Here is a 16,178-nt window from a genome sequence, read left to right on the forward strand (position 1 = left end):
GAGAGTGGAGCATCTTCACAGGTGAATCTACATGGACAGAGTTATGTCTTGTGCAAAGAACCAGCTTTGTCTGGCTGCAGGGGTTGGGGGAGAGAATGAGAAGGAATGCATGCATTTGCTTGTATTTGATTTGCGTGCATTGGGAGTGGGATAGGAGGCTGGGAGAAAGATGGGTCTGGGATTATCACCTGGAGAATGGTCAGGTCTGCGTTATTCTAGCCTGGACTATTAAAATTATTACCTTACTTGGTCTCCCCTCCCTAGGCTCTTTGTCACTTCTGGCCCTCTGTCCTCTTGGCTGATGAATTCAGGAAGTGCACCTTTGCTAAGGTCATCCCTGGCCCCACTCGGTGGCTCTCCCTGGCCTGTGAAGGAAGTAGACAACATTTAACTCAGTTTTTAAAATTAGAGTTAGACTCAGCCTGCTTTTCTACCTTGTTTCCCACTTCTCTTATTACAGATTTATTGCTTGTCATTGATGCCTCAAATTAATGCTGTTTTCTCCACCTGGAGATATTTTATAACTCCTCATGTATAAATGCCACCTCTTTTTCAAAGCTCTTATTTGATCTTTCTAAATTGGAAAACATTCTTTTTTTTTTTTCCTTCATAGTATAAGGTCTTGATTTGAATGTCCCTATGATACTTTTTTCTTCTAGCCTTACAGCTTAGTTATGTGCATGCCTTATTTCCCTTCACAGACTATGTGTCTGATTCAGTTTGTGTCTCCTCTGCCCCATAGCAGTGAGCACATGAGTAGTCTCACTAAGTAGTTGGTGAATAAATGTATAAATGAGTTATTCTAGAAGTTGATGAGATTTAGTATAAAGTCTGTTCAAGCCAAGATCACTTCTAGATTTATTTTATTTTCCTCATTGGCCTCATCCATTCATTTCCTATCTCCTAACTCACTTTTTCGGTTATATTGGGAGACAATGAATTATTTCTCCTGGTCTGCTTTCTCTTTCCCCTCCGTATGTGCATGTGCGTGTGCATATATGCCCTGTATTTCTGACATAAGTTTAAATCTAGCTCTTCTAGAACAAGTTCATAGACTCATTGAAAGAAACATAAACTTAATTTTTGATGATTTCAAATGGGGGCAGCTCATATCATCAATTTTCAATTTCTGTGCCTGGATTGTAGTGAAATGCTGTGTTATATCTGAAAACCAAGAACAATAAGCAATTAAAGTTGCCTTCAGTCCCTAGACTATACAGGCCATCTTTGTCCTGCTCACCCACTGGTGGGAGGCATGCTGACTCTGATGTAACTACTTCCTAACTTCGCCTCTTACCACTGGTGAGGATTATGTGGGACATGGAACCTTTGGAAGCCTTCCCTTCCTCATTTGCAGCAGGAGGCTCAAAAGAACCCCATCTTGAGATTGCCCTCAGGGCAAATGATAGCTATTGTTGTGGTAGTTAACGAGAAACTAGGTAATGGCATCTGAACAAGTCACTGAGGAAGGAGGGCACTGCTAGAGAAAGGATTCTGCCCATCATGATGGTCTTCGAAAGCAAGTGCCAGTGGATCAGTGGAGAACTCTTAGGTTCTTGGCTTAAAAATTGATAACATGCCAGTTTACCTTACTGCAGCTATGAAAGTTTAACTTGAGCACAGGCCACTTATACTTGAGTTGTAAAAGCAGTATTGTCAAGTGAACATAGGAACCACCTAAGACCTCTAACCTACAAGGAGGAAAATGAAGCAAAATTGTGTACGATCTGTCTTTACTTACCTAAAATAAATGCCGCTGATACCCTCTTTCTTTAGTGCATCATCTATGTTGAGCAACAAGAAAAAGAATACTTAAGGGTTCGCATGGGTACATTGATGACATGGATCCCTTGATCCTCTTTGTCCCCACGGGATCTTTTGCTTCTAATAAACAAGGTGTTTAGAAACAACTTTTTTGGCCAGAGGTGTTGCTGGTCCGGAGGTTTCATTCTAGGAAACGAAAGGCAGCGGGTCTTTTTGGTTTGGCCCCTTGCCCCTGGGTGCCGATGGTATGGGAAAGGAGCTGTGAAGAAAACCGACAGCTTGGACGCAGGAGTATCAGGGGACTGACGGATAACATGGGCGGTTATCTTGAAGTCGCTGGCAAACGCACTGAGTTTAAGTGGACTGTGGAAAAGGGATTGTGCTGGTGATGGTGATTGATGTGTGAATGAGAACGCGGATTGGTGTGTACAGACCAACCGATAGTCCTCAGAGTAGCAGTCAATTGAATCATCTGAGACTTGCCTGGGACCCAGCCAAGATCAATTAAATCAGAATTTCGGGGGGTGGAGTCTGGGTGTAGGAATTCTTTTATTTGTACTGTACAGCATGACAGAGGACCCAAGGGCGTGGGCATTAGAGTGTTGTCCTCTCAGTGCGAGCGGGAACACTGGGAGGTGCCCTCCGGTATCCTAAGTTGCTTATTTACTCTACAGACATTTACTAAAAATGCTTAGGTTGCTCAAATGCATTTAGCCCTGTCTTTAACAAGTTCTTAATCTAGAGGGGAAGACAGAATTGTAGAAATGACCTGTAACACAATTTGACAGGTGCTGAATTCGCTTGTGAGTTCATTCTTCCTGGCAAGAGAGGAATGAGGAGGAGGGGAGGGGAAGTGAAAGACAAACTGTCCACAGAAAGCAACATTTGAAAAGGGTCCCCTCTCATAAAGTCAAAGGTAGCCTTTGAAAATAATTCCCTTTTGTTATCGACCCTTTTTGAAATACAGATGCCCAGTTTCTTAATCCTCATTCTGGGCGCTGGGAAAGCTTTCGCCAGCCCCGAGGGGTTGTCCGGACACGATTTCACACAGGAGGGCACTGTTTGGAGGAGGAGGCTAAGTACCTGTGTGAGGTCGCAGAGCTGGTGAGTGAGCCAGTTTTAGCAAATCCAGGCCCCTGGAGAAGTGTTCTTTCCCCTGGGCTCTATGTTTGCCATCCTCAGCCACCTGAGGTTTAGCTTGGGCTCGCTCCAGGAAAGGAGATTCTGACTTGATGGGGAGCTGAAGGACTGGTCACAGGGGAGTTGGCAGGAAGAGGAGTGAAGGGGGCCAGGGAGCATATCTAGAGAAGTGGCCTGGATGACAGGAAGTGGGGGTCGCAAAGTTCCCGGGATGGGAAGAAAGTGCGAGAAGAGTGAGAGGGGCCCGGTGATTTCAATTTCCTGAGTGTCGAACAATGATTGAGGCCCTTGTATTCATTCCTGCGTTTAATACATCATCTCTCGGTTGGTTTGCCTCTCTTCCATTTCACAGAAGAGGAAGTCGCAGTTCAACGAGGTTGATTAATTAACCTCAAGTCTCACTGCTAATAAGTATCAGAGTTGGCGTTATGAACCACTCTCCGATTCCAGGCCGCGTGACACTTCAGCCAGGGCTCTAATGCCTTTTCATGTTGAGTCCTTGGGCAGTTCTCAATGTGGAGATTTCTGAGGCTTGTGTGTATGAGAAGCTTACACGCCAAGGACACAGATAAGGCTAATAAGTGACCATGTTTCCTACTGGGGTGGCAGCAGGGTACGGAGTTGTGGTTAGATAACAGTACTAAGAAGTTCCTGGGGGAAGGAACCCATGGGAGGAGACTGGGGGCAAAAGGGAAATCTAGTCAAATGGAAAGAACATGGCTACAGTGTGTGTGCATTCTGAGGAGGCCCTGGAGAAGGTGCAGAAGGCCTGTTTGAGAAGTACATTGGACAGACTATCTTATACTTTGCAGTATGGTCAGGGCTCATTCACTTGGCAAACAGGTAACACGCCATGTGTGCTGACTGAAGCTGTGGGCACGAGATGGAGGCTGGAACCCCTCCGGTGGCATTCTCCAGGGATTAAGACATGTAAACAATGCACAGTAAAGCCAGGTGACCCTGTCAGGACAGAGGCAAGGACAAAGTGCCAAGGAAGGTAAAACAAGCTATTTTTCCTAGCAGCCACCTGCTTAGCCAGAGGTAGAGTATAAAATTCATAGGTACGTTGCTTGACTCAGCGCACCCGAGATGGGTGTTTAGCAGATCTGGGCTTTCAGCCTAAATGTTGTTGATATGATAGCAAGCGAAAAACATCATGTGACAGCCGTCTGTGCTTGTCCCTATTACGTTCACATTCTGGCTTATTAAAAAACAGTGTTGCCATGGCTGACGTTCCTGTGAGGCCCAACATCTCCAATCTCCATACTTTATATCTTTTTTATCTTTTTTTTCTTTTTTTTAAATTTATTGGAGTGACACTGGTTAACAAAATTATCCAAGTTTCCGGTGTACAGTGCCACAGCACCCCTTCCGTGTACTGCATTGTGTGTTCACCACCTACACCACCCCAAGTCTGGTCTCCTTCCATCACCGGTCCCCCGCCCCCCGCCATACCCCCTCTACCTCCCCCCACCCCTTCCTTTCCACCAATCACCACACTCTTGTCCTTGTCTGTGAGTTTTTTCTCCTTTTTTTTCCTTTTTGCTCAATCCTTCCACCCCCAGCCCCCCATCCCATACTTTATATCTTGAATAAGACTTAAGAATACTCTGCAGCTTCTGATTGCTGTTTGAAACAGAGCACTTTGTGGTGATTAAACCTTCTCAAGTGCCTAGGCTTAAGTGAGGACTTCAATACCTTTCTGCCTTAGAAACTCATCTTACAGGCATTTTGTAAGAGTTCCATAGCTTCCAGGCATCACTTTTTATTTATCTGTTTGTTTATTGTTAATATGGATCCTTTCCCTAAAAAGCTATTGAAAGCTATTAGAAACATATGAATTCTTTCTAAAAATTCTGAGATTTTGCCCTTTTAGTCCCAGTGAAATTTTTAAGTAACTTTTTGAGGGTTAGTCCTTTGATATTTGTGGACCTGTCTTAGAAAGCCATTGGAAGTCTCTGGGAGCGGGGGCGGGGCGCAGAGGAGGAGACAGGCTCAGATAACCTGTATTATGACACTGGTTTTGGGCTTCAGGAGATTTTTTTTCCACCCTTCCTGCCTATGCTGCCGCAGTCAGCATCCAATAGAGATGTGTTCTGGGCTCATAAGCCAATTGTCTTTCTCCTCCCTGCAGCCTGAAGTCTGAGACAGAGCTGATGGCTGTGCACAATTTTAGCAAATTGTCATGGGGCTGGGGCGGGGGTGGGGAGGGGAGTGCTTTCCCCACAGGGACAGAGCCAGTGTCATTGAGCACATTGTGTTCAAGTACAAAGTTGATCTGTCTGAAGGAGACAGTGGTCAGCAGAGGTGAGGACCTTTGTCACCTCACCTTTTCTTTGTGCTCTGTCCTTGTTGTTTGTGTGAAGCAGTAGCACTAATGGCTGGACTGGAACAGGATCTGTGAGGTCAGAAAGCAACATTTGTTTTCAGTTAGCGAATCCAAAAGGTTTACAGAGGAGTCCAAATGAAAAATGAGGGAAAAGAATTGATATTTGGCAAAAGTAGTGTTGTTTCTAAAAGATTGGAGAGCAGTATAATGCAGTGATTTCTGTACAAAACTGACAGCCAAAATTTTGGACATCTGTTATAGTTTAGAAAATTATTCTAGTACTAATCGTATACATAATATCCACAGTCCCATCTATTAGACCTTGAAGGAAGATTTACAATGGGAATATTGAAATGGAACTTGGGAAACATTGCATAATACTATAAAGTTATCACAGCTAATACTGTATTGTCATTTTAGATATGTAAAAACAAGGTGTCCTTTCCTATATTTGTAGGCATCTGTAGGATCTAGCCAGTACAAATGGATCAGCCGACCTCACCGAAGTGTTTCACCCCTTTGATTTTCTTGTTTCTTTTATATTGTTAAATAAAATACTTGCCGCTTAAAACCTACCATCCTCTTTATATTACTAACTTTATACTTTTCATTTTATATATTTTTCTACATGAAAACCATGTATATGTATATGTATATGTATATGTATATGTATATGTATATTTGTGCTATATTCAAATCGGAGAGGCCAGGCCAGTGGAATCCACAGATAATCCAAGAAACCTCTTGCCTCACCTAGTCTCTTGTCGAAATGGATAAGGAGAAGCAAAATTTTTACCTTGTTTGGAGTTCAACTTATTATTATTATTTTTTTCAGTAGAAAAGATCAGTTAAACCTATAATACTGGTACTGCTAAGGGAAAAAGAAAAGTATGACAGGTAAAATAAAATTTATAAGAGAATGCATTTTTTTTTCCATTATACTTTGGAAATACTATGTAGATTAGTCTTCTTCAAAATTGGTTGCTTATACTGTGAAACATCTTTTTATTTGCAGAACTCAAAGGGAGTTGAAACGTCCATTGGCTAGGACCGATTCTGTGTTTTAGTGTGAGCAATGATTAGAAAAACATACGCACTGAAAGCTGACCAAATGATTATCAGTGTGAATGCCTGCCTCTGGCGGACGGTGAAGATTGTCAACTCTGGAGTCAGGCTGACTGGGCTCAGTTATGTGTCCGTGGGCAAGGACCCCCCACACTCTCTGGAGGGGTATTTAACCATGGAGAGCTTTTGCTTTGTTCATGCACTAGATGCTGGAGTAGGTCTGTAAAGCACTGATTAAACAAGTCTTCCAAGAAATTCTTAAGGAAAAAATTATATGCATTTAACTTACAAAGTTTACCTCTTTTTTATTCTCAGGAAACCTCTAGAAATATAATATAGAGACAGTCATGCTATAATCCACCTAATAATGGTGCGATGATGAATTGGGTACAATTTGTAAAACATTTTGTATTTCTCAATTCAAAGGTATGCGCCACAAATAGAGCACTAAATTTTATTATGTAAACGTTAGGGCTTTTCATTATTAGCCAAGATTGAAAAGTGTCTGATTTGAATGCTATAAAACTTCAGAAGTGTTTCTGCTACAAACAGTTTTGAAGTCTGACAGTTGCTGTACCGAAAAAAATGAAGCAATTGAAAAAAAATAATAGAAACATAGTGATCTGGCATTTCCAATTTTATGATGCTATAAAAAAGCAGCCAACAAATGTTGGACTGTTTAATGATGCTGGCACCTACCAAATGTCACTGGGCTTTCACAAGGTCATGGAGACTCTGGTTTGGCTCGGAGATGTTGGCCAGACCCTTCTTTGGAGTCCAGAAGACTGTGGAGTTCGGGGGGAGGGTGGGCAGTAGGTGCCAGTTAAACCCTCCATAGCTCTTCAGTGATGGCTACACCCTTTTGTAGGATTCTGTGGGAGTAGAGGAGGCCATGGGCGTAAGGAAAAAGTGAGACCTTTTCTTCTTGTAGCATCTCATAACAAACAACTCTAAATATATGATTCTGTGGGCCCTCTCTGAGGAGGCTAAGATTTCTTCAGATGACTATCAGCTAAAATTGTATGCTGATATAACTGTTGCTGTTGCAGTTGTGTGTGTATCTGATCTGTCATAGACAAAAGCTGCTGAAGAAAGGAAAGGGGTGGTATTTCTATAGCCAGAATGTGTGTGTGATTTGTTGCCTTTTTCTCTTTTTCCACCTCCTCAGCAGCAGCTAACCCAACTCTCATGCATTACATAATACTTATCTAGATGTGTAGAGTTTCAGTTTTGCCATTTTCAAGATGATTAATGGGAGTTGTGCAATGAAAGCTCCTAAGTTCTCTGGGAAAAAAGTCATAGTATCCCGATGTTTGAGTTAGAGTGCATTGATATTGCGTCAGCATTGAGTTTATTTTCGGTTATTGTAAATGTCACTATTGGTTTTAATGTTCAAGAATCTTCCTCATCAAACTTAGGAAATGTTCTTTAAAATAGTGCCTAGAACACTATTGAATACTAGAGAAGACTCTTTAAACAGGTAGAAAAGTCCAACTTAAAATCACTTGCTAGAGATCAAATTGGACATTGATGAGGAAAAATACGTAAGGCCGTGAAACTATCTGTTCCATTTTCTTTTTTTTTTGTTTACATTCTTAGAGGCCATAGTAAAATCACAAATTTCAACTTAATAGTTTGCATGTATGTGAATGTGTTTGTATTTTCCTTTCCTCTACCGGCACTCTCAATAATTGTTACTTCGCGACGTATATGTGCATATGAACTTTTTCTGGGATCAGGAAAGGAAAAAAAATCTAAATTTGCCATTTATTGTATTTCACTTGAAAACGCATTTTATGTCTGTCACAAAGTAATTGAAAGAAATGAGGACTATTTCAATGAAAATACATTCATAAATTGCTATTCCTTTTTTCTTTCACTGGTAAAGAGAAAATTCTCCCAGGTCTTGTATTGAACTGAAGTTTAGGTATTTGGTGTCGTGTTGATGGAGGAAATAGCAATTTGCACCTGGAAATTTAAGTTTTAAATATTCGTGTTGTTATATTTACTACATGTTAAATTTAGAAGACCGTAGACTAATTGCCCAGCAAGATAAAAGCAGGACTGGCTCTTTTCTTCATGTTCTGTGGGGATGCTAAGGATTTGCTCTCAGTGCCACCTGCAAATCCAATGAGGAAATTAAAACAGAAGTAGCGTTTGGTTTAAAGATGATCTTAAAGATTTTCTTGCCTTTCCAAATGATAAAACTCTAAAATAAGTACAATAGTGCCATGATATTAAAAATAGAAAATTACTCAAGAGAAAAAAATCCCATTTACTTGAGTTAAAAGGTCATAATATTGGAGAAAAAATAAATAGGAAAATCACTGTTAATAGGTCAATGCAATACATTATACCATACTCTTTAAATATAGTAAATATATAGTGTTGATTTATTAACAGTATATGTACTATATATTTTTATGATACTGTATAGAGTACTGTTTGTAAAACAGAACAAAACAAACAATAATATCAAATCAGTGAAATCACCATGGAGACTTCTCAAGGAAAAAAATATACATCTATCTGTTTTGTCTACTTTAGCAATTTGTAACAAATGATAGAAGTCTTTAAAAATTTTTCTGAGTTCTCTGGCTACAACTTTCTCAGTAACCTCTCTTTCAAAGATGGGTATATTGCTGATTTTTTTTTTTTAATCCTGAAAAGACTTTCTATAGGGAAATAAAGACAGGAAAATGTTGCTTGCCCTTAAAAAAAAAAAGTCAGCATCTTTAGTATTTTAGTTAACAAGTGAATGGAGCTAATGATATGATTTTGGAATTTAATTATTTACTCTCTGATATACCACAGTGTTTATTTCTTTTTATTTGAAATAAAAGAAAAATGATCAAACATTGACATTCCCATGCTCACTCCTTGAAAGATTTTAGAAGCTGCCGCTATTAATGTTTGGCAGAATTAGAAGGAATACGTTGTCAACCACCATTCTTTCTGAGTCAAATTTTATAGTGTAAGTCTGTTATCTTACATTTGAGGAAATTCCCAGAGAAAAGGATCTTAGTATTTAAATGTGAGTGTGAAAGTATTTAAAGCTATTTACAGACAGTTTTGGGTAGCAGTGTTTCTTTACCTGTGCCCCTTATGGACTGAATGCTCGTGCCTCTCTGACATATGTCTGCTGAAGTCCTGTCCTTGGTGTGCCTATCTGTGGAGACAGGGCCCAAGGAAGTAATTAAGGGTAAAGTCCTGAGTGTGGGGCCCTGATCTGATAGGATTCATGCCTTTATCAGAAATAATGGAGAGCTTGCTCTGTCTTCATGGGCTTGCACACGGAAAGGCCATGTGAAGAAATATCCAAAAGGTGGCTGTCTGTAAGGCAGGAAGAGAGTCTTACCAGAAACCAAACCAGCCAGAACCTTTATCTTGGACTTCCAGCTTCCAGAACTATGAGGAAAGTAATTTCTGTTCAAAGCACCCAGTCTGTGGTATTTTGTTAGGGCAGCTCTAGCAGACTAATGCAGCCCCCATTAAATTCCATTAAGTATAAAGCAGTGGTTGCCTCCTCTGGAGATGATTTTGCCTCACCTTCTCCCCCAGGGACATTTGGCAGTGTCTAGAGCGTCTAGAGACAGTTTGGATGGTCAGAACAGAGGGCAGGAGGGCTGCAAACACCTCATGGGCCAGGCGTGCTGCTGGACGTCCGCAACGCACCGAACAGCCCTCATAGCCAAGACTTAGCCGGCTCAAAATGTCTATGAGAAACCGTGAATTTCTCTTTAGGATGCATATGGTCTTGTAAACTGGCACAAGTCTTTTAGGGAAGCAAGGAGATTGTAAGGAAATACACATTCAGGAGCTCCTATATTCTATTTGTTAGAAGCAATTATTTTCAAGATTTGCAAAAGCCAATAAAAACTGCAATTCCTAGAGTTAATCAAGCTTATATTGACCTAAATGAAAACAAAACACTGAGTGTATAGGTGTGCATGTTTGTGTATGTATAAAATATATTTTTTTCTTAAAGTTAATTTCCTTTAAAACTGTCATCAATTTCCTACCACTACGTACTTGTGATTTTAAAATAAATATTATGTACATAACTTTATTTACCTTTTTATTAGAATTGATGCAAGAATTGATTTAAAAGCATGGCAGAACCATAACAAACATTTTTGGAAATGCATGAAACAATACTTCCTGACTGCCAACATTCCCACCCCCCACCCCCCAGCAGATCCCCCTCCCCGATTTTGCAAGCTTTTTTTGAGATATTTGTATCATCTTCTCTGGGAAAAAAATGTAAGAATTTTCAGTAGGGAGCTACCAAATTCCTTTGCCAGAGTTTTTGGCCCATATCTGAGCAATGCATACCTCCAGAAAGTGTTTCAAAAACTCCTGCATATCTTAACTGTCCCCAAGAAAATACTGGTTTTGTTTTAACTAGTGAAATAAATGGTTGTAGTTTGAACAGTCTCACCAGAAAACCAGCATTTCCAGTGAAAGTTGGAAAAGCCTTATGAGTATAAGCTCGTAGCCCTGCAGTTTTTTCATTGCCCTTTCATTTCCAGAGCCTACCCAAACATGACTCAGTAATTATTGCAATATAATCCTACCACATGGTTACCTTTGGCAACTTAATCAGATGTCTTCTTGTACTCTGACCTCATACATCACAATATTCTTTTATTTTAGATGGAGGAAGTATAATTAAAAACGGAAAATTAGTCTTTCCAGTTTTAAAATAGAATTTTAACATTTTTTTGTTTCATTGTTTTGCCAACTTCTAAGTAAGATGCTTTATTTTGTATTGTTAACTTGTTCTTAATTAAATATTAAAAATAGCTAAGAAATAGGTTTTTTCCATCTCTAAATTGTCATCTTCAGTTTCATTCAGTTTTATGTTCTGCAATTTTTATCTCATTATATATACACCACATACACATCATTTTTACGTATGTACTATACATATAAGCTCATACATAATTATCTAAAAGTATACTTTATTAAACTATAATGTTTAAGAATTAACAAGGCACTTATTTTTAAACTCAGACAATTTTATCTTATATCTTCCCTTGTTATAATCACAAACTTCGTGCCAATTTCAAAGGCTAATGAAAAAAAGTTCTTAAATTCACAGTTGAATAATTTGTAACTTTAGAAATTGGGGACTTGATCAATTAATCTCTCAAATGGCCATTATTGGCCATATATAAGCTTTTAAGACTGCAAGTGGGAAATGTTGACTTTTTTGCCCAGGTTACTTCTAATTTATGGATATAGAAAACTTATTAGAGAAAAATGGACTCAGTCTGGATCAATATTATTGAACTTCTTCCATTCCCTTAAAATATATAGTTCGTGCATTACAATGATGTCTTTGGAATCTGTTGAGTTAACGTATAAAAAGCCTTCCTGAATGGAGTCTAAGGTATTTGTGGCTCTTTACAGTGGCCTGCTAGTCATCTGCACAGCTCACAGAAAAGATTTCAGTGCAGTCAACGAAAACAAACCACAGAAACCTAACGCTGTTAGAATGGCCTTTTTCCTTAGTGGATGTGGCAAGCACAGAATGACGATTGAGGGCCAATTGCCCTTGTGTTATGTTATTGATGGTTGACATGCATTGTTTCTGTGTTTTGCTACTTGTATTAATTTTTAGCACTTTGAACAGGTAGTGGTGCTAAATTAAGCAACTGCTGCTTATTATTTGCGTAAGAACTTAAGGAAAGAGAGAAAAATATTTATTGATAGCCTGTTATATCAGGAGCCACATACGAGGTTGACTGACCCACTATCTTGCTCAATCCTCATACGTCACCAATGAGATCAATGATATTGTTACCATTCTACAGAAAAGGTTTGGCCACTCAGAATTTAAGTATCTTCCGCCAGGTCATGCAGCAAGTAAGTAACAAAGCTGCTGTTTGAAACAAGCTACATTTAATAAAAGGTACACTCAAATGGCACTAGTTGGAACTACACATAGCAATCAAAACTGAATAAAACCTTTATATTTATATTTTTGCATTAATCCTAACAGCCCAATTTCATATATCTTACGGTAAAATCTCTGGGTAACTTAGAGTAAGGAGCTCCTGTACAGAAATATGCATATGTAAGTGCTAGATACTGATTAAATGTCTGCTTTTAGGTTTTTTAGAATATATTATCACTATATAGATTTTTAGGATGTCAGTCTAAACACAAATCTGCTTTTTTCCCTGGTGAAACTTGCAAACCTGTCCATCATCATGGCAAGCTTTATTCCTGGTCTCTGAATAAATGCACCCTTCGGTTAGTACAACTCAAAATCAAAGTTTGGTATTAGATTTAGGTTGGTTTTTTTCCCCCCTTCTATTATCTTTATTGTCTCCAGCGTAGAGTTAGCATAGAACTCATCTTTAGTTATTTTGTAAGAAGTGCTCATTCATTCATTCTGCAAATGATTATTGAGATGTGGGTGCTGCGAACCCAAACCAAGGACCCTGGAGAGGTACCGGTGTCATACTTACCTTAATTCTCACCAGAAAGTTGGTTGCCTGTGGTTTTCCCTGAGGCTTTAGGCAGTCCTCTAGAAAAGGATATTTATTCTTAGTTATCCTTGACCTTTTTATTTGTCAAACCACAATTATTCACCAGCACAGTCAGCATTAAACAAGTTTTGAACTTCCTAAGAAGCTAAGTTTATCTAATATTAATTGCAGAGGCAACTCTGTTATTTTTTCCACACATGTTGATGAAAAATTCATGTGGCTTGACAGAGCTGTGTTGTGTAGTGTTTTAGGCTCTATCAGAATAACCTGGGCCCCTAGATCTATTGTCACAAACTCTCTTTAGAAGAGGCTTTGTAGTTTGTATGCTTTTGCAAAAATGTACTCAGTTGATTCTTAGAAACATAGCTTTTTGAAAGTGAGGCTCCAATGCAATCCAATCAGGCTGGGCATAGAAGGATACCATGTAAGATATGTAGTAGAATGGTATGTTTTCCTGAGTAGAGGTAGCAAATACAGAAAGAAAACCAAAAATCTGAGCTTCTATTCAAAATTTTGAGAAGCATTGACAGAGCATGTATGGTGGACAAGTGTGATTTCTCTCCGGTGTTTCCGCCTGGACTGTGTTCATGGGAAGGAGGGCCCGGTGGTTTGTGTTAAGGGAAGCAGTGAATGAAGTCCTTAGGAAGGCTGCTGCTAGTGCTGGCAAGTCCTGGTTCCTGACTAGGCCTGGTTCCCAACAAGGGCTCCCTCTGTGCCGCTTATGGAAACAGCTGAGTAAACGACAGTCCCTGGATCCTCAGGGTGCACGTAGCCCTGCTTATCTGCACTTAAATAAGCCCAGTCTTAGTAAGAGAGATGACGTGGGGATACAGAGAACCAGCATTTCTTGTAGGGCCAGGTTGTTCTTTGTATGGAAAAAGGAGGTTTTCCCTGGGAGACTTCAACTGAATGACCTTGAACTCAGGCTATCATCCGTGAGCTTATTTACGTTGGCCTGCCATTCTCTGTGACTCTAAATGCTGTTTGTGTAATAGATGTTTGGCATCCAGATGCTTTTAAGCTAATAACATGCTCATGATCTCAACAGATACTGAGCATGGTGACTTTGTATGGAATAAGCTATAGGTATCTAAGTCTCACTTTATTTGTGAATATATCAATAACAATAAGATCACTTCCATGCCGAAATGTTGTCTTTCTTTTGTGGGACATACGCAGGCAATTTAAAATGTGGTAGGGGTGGTGGCACTCGCAGCTCTGGTCCTTTACCTCACTCAGAGAGACACACTGTGTCAAGGGCATGACCATCCGTTATCTTCTCTACTCTTCACAGTAAACCTCTGGTGTCGGTTATGTAGCAATTTTGAAATGGGTAGAATGCCCGAGGCTTCAAGGAGTTCGTTTTTTATGCAGTTCATCCGGCCGATGAGAGAGCGAGGTCTGCCCCAGGTCTTCAGTCCTGCAACGTCCTTGCTATCATCTGCTGTCCTCTCCTAGCTCCTGACTGAAAGCATTGTATTATTAGTAATGCTTTGTTACATAAAGCTTGTTAAAGTACCAGGCAGTGTCCTAAGATATTGGCTCTATATAGAAATTTATTCTTAAAAACCTTCATCAAAGCAAGCCAAAAATTGATCATTCAAATTGGAATCGAAGGATTTTATCACAAACAGTTTTCTGTGTCAATTTACAGTAAAAGGTCAAATTATGAGTAATAGATTTTAAGCTCAAGAAGGTGGTTGATGCCTCAATTAAATCTTTTACCCTCACAAGCAGTTCTAATTAGAATTCTTGGTAAAATAAATTATCAAGGTAGTAATTGATGAGATCTGTTACTATAGGTATGACTTGACAATATATTGAAATAATATGGATACAATCCCTCATGCATTATTGCATACAACAGACTTTAACATGTATTTTTGATGAAGAGTCATCCCAAAAGGGAGGTATATTCCCATTTCTTATTTTATGGTAACTTATTTTCCGTTGTAAATTTTTTGGTGGGTAAATATGTTTATTTCTGATTGATCTGTGGTGCTTGGGCAGTGGAGACTCCTTTTATCTTTGAAAGGTGAAAGGCTACATTTTTTCACCAATGTTTCATTGTACTTTCTAATCTCTCCATACGGTGGGAACATGTGGAATTTTTTTTCTTTTCATCTGTAAATATCTTTTAAAGTTTAGTAGTAATTTAAATTTTATTTGCTATGGATTCTTGTAAAGGTGCCTTACTGAAGATACTGTGTGTCTTGAGTCCTCTAAAGTCATTTCTTTAGAACTCAATACACGTAAAAATAGATGGTAAAACTTCATGATTCTTTTGGGTTCATTAAAGTTTACCAGAAGATATTGTGGAAGGAGCCTAATATTCTTCATTTGGTATAGTATGTTTTAGTGTTATGCTGGCAATTGGTTGATTTTTAAACTTGGATCTCGATGTAATAGTGCTAATATTAAAATAAAATAAATTTTTTATTCTTTAAAACCTTTCCCAATGTTTTAATGCCTCATTTTTGTAATGCATTTGAGTGAATTCATTACTTATTTTAAATGTATTATAAAATGATATGGATAATACATTGTATAAAAAACCCATGGTAGAGTCAAATAAATAAGTTTACATTGTTACTGTTTTTTAAGATGTGCATATTTTATTTTTTTAAGCTATTTTCTTCTTTTGTTTTTTAGGGTCGTTGCTCCAGGGAGAACTGCAAATATCTTCATCCACCCCCACACTTAAAAACACAGTTGGAGATAAATGGGCGCAATAACTTGATTCAGCAGAAGAACATGGCCATGTTGGCCCAGCAAATGCAACTAGCCAATGCTATGATGCCCGGTGCCCCGTTACAACCCGTGGTGAGCTTGTTTTTAGTCCCCACTTATTAAGTATGTAACTCCAGGTGCTCAGTTTCAGTGTTAAAGTGATGATTGAACTAGTTCAGTAGCACAGGTAACAGTATTAGTTGTCTAGCACTTTCTAGAAAAATAATCAGTCAGACCCTGAAACAGTTTCCCCACTGTAAGGTTACTCATCTTCTGAATAAATCATGTGGAAATTTGCATAATAGGATGTTTTTCCCTAAAATTTTCTTCAGATTAAATCCTATGACTTTCAAGTATAAAATGGTTTTCTTTGTTTTTATTTTTAAATGGGTCATCAAACTCATCCATCTAGTCGATGTGCATTTTCAAGCTACTTTACTGGTAATAGTAATAATTGGCAAATGTCATCTATAATTTTGAGAACCGTTTTCCTTTCTTCCCTCATTGAAGAAACTCTATATAGTGCTCTTTCTTAAAAAGGAGACTTTGTTATTCTTTGACACATAAATTGAAATTATTTTGGGGTTACTAATGCTAAAAGAACTATGACAGTAGTGAATCAATATCATGGACCTGGAAGTCTGTTAGAA

General features: G+C 38.9%; 1 protein-coding gene across 15 annotated transcripts in view; it reads left to right on the forward strand.

The window, feature by feature from the left end:
• Positions 1-16,178, forward strand: part of MBNL1 (muscleblind like splicing regulator 1) — a 166,356-nt gene that overhangs the window by 111,096 nt on the left and 39,082 nt on the right. For 14 of the 15 annotated variants that reach the window (XM_054579751.1, XM_054579651.1, XM_054579680.1 and 11 more), the window contains one exon: positions 15,451-15,621. In XM_054579751.1, coding sequence (XP_054435726.1) covers positions 15,553-15,621 — 69 coding nt within the window. In that variant the 5' untranslated portion in view covers positions 15,451-15,552. Of the gene's footprint in view, positions 1-7,187; positions 7,208-15,450; positions 15,622-16,178 lie in introns of those variants that run through there. The other variant, XM_054579768.1, reaches the window with a different exon arrangement.

The sequence above is a fragment of the Pteronotus mesoamericanus genome, unplaced genomic scaffold (genome assembly GCF_021234165.1).
Source record: "Pteronotus mesoamericanus isolate MK-2021 breed Mesoamerican mustached bat unplaced genomic scaffold, CSHL_Meso_final contig_116, whole genome shotgun sequence".
NCBI classification, from domain to species: Eukaryota; Metazoa; Chordata; class Mammalia; order Chiroptera; family Mormoopidae; genus Pteronotus; species Pteronotus mesoamericanus.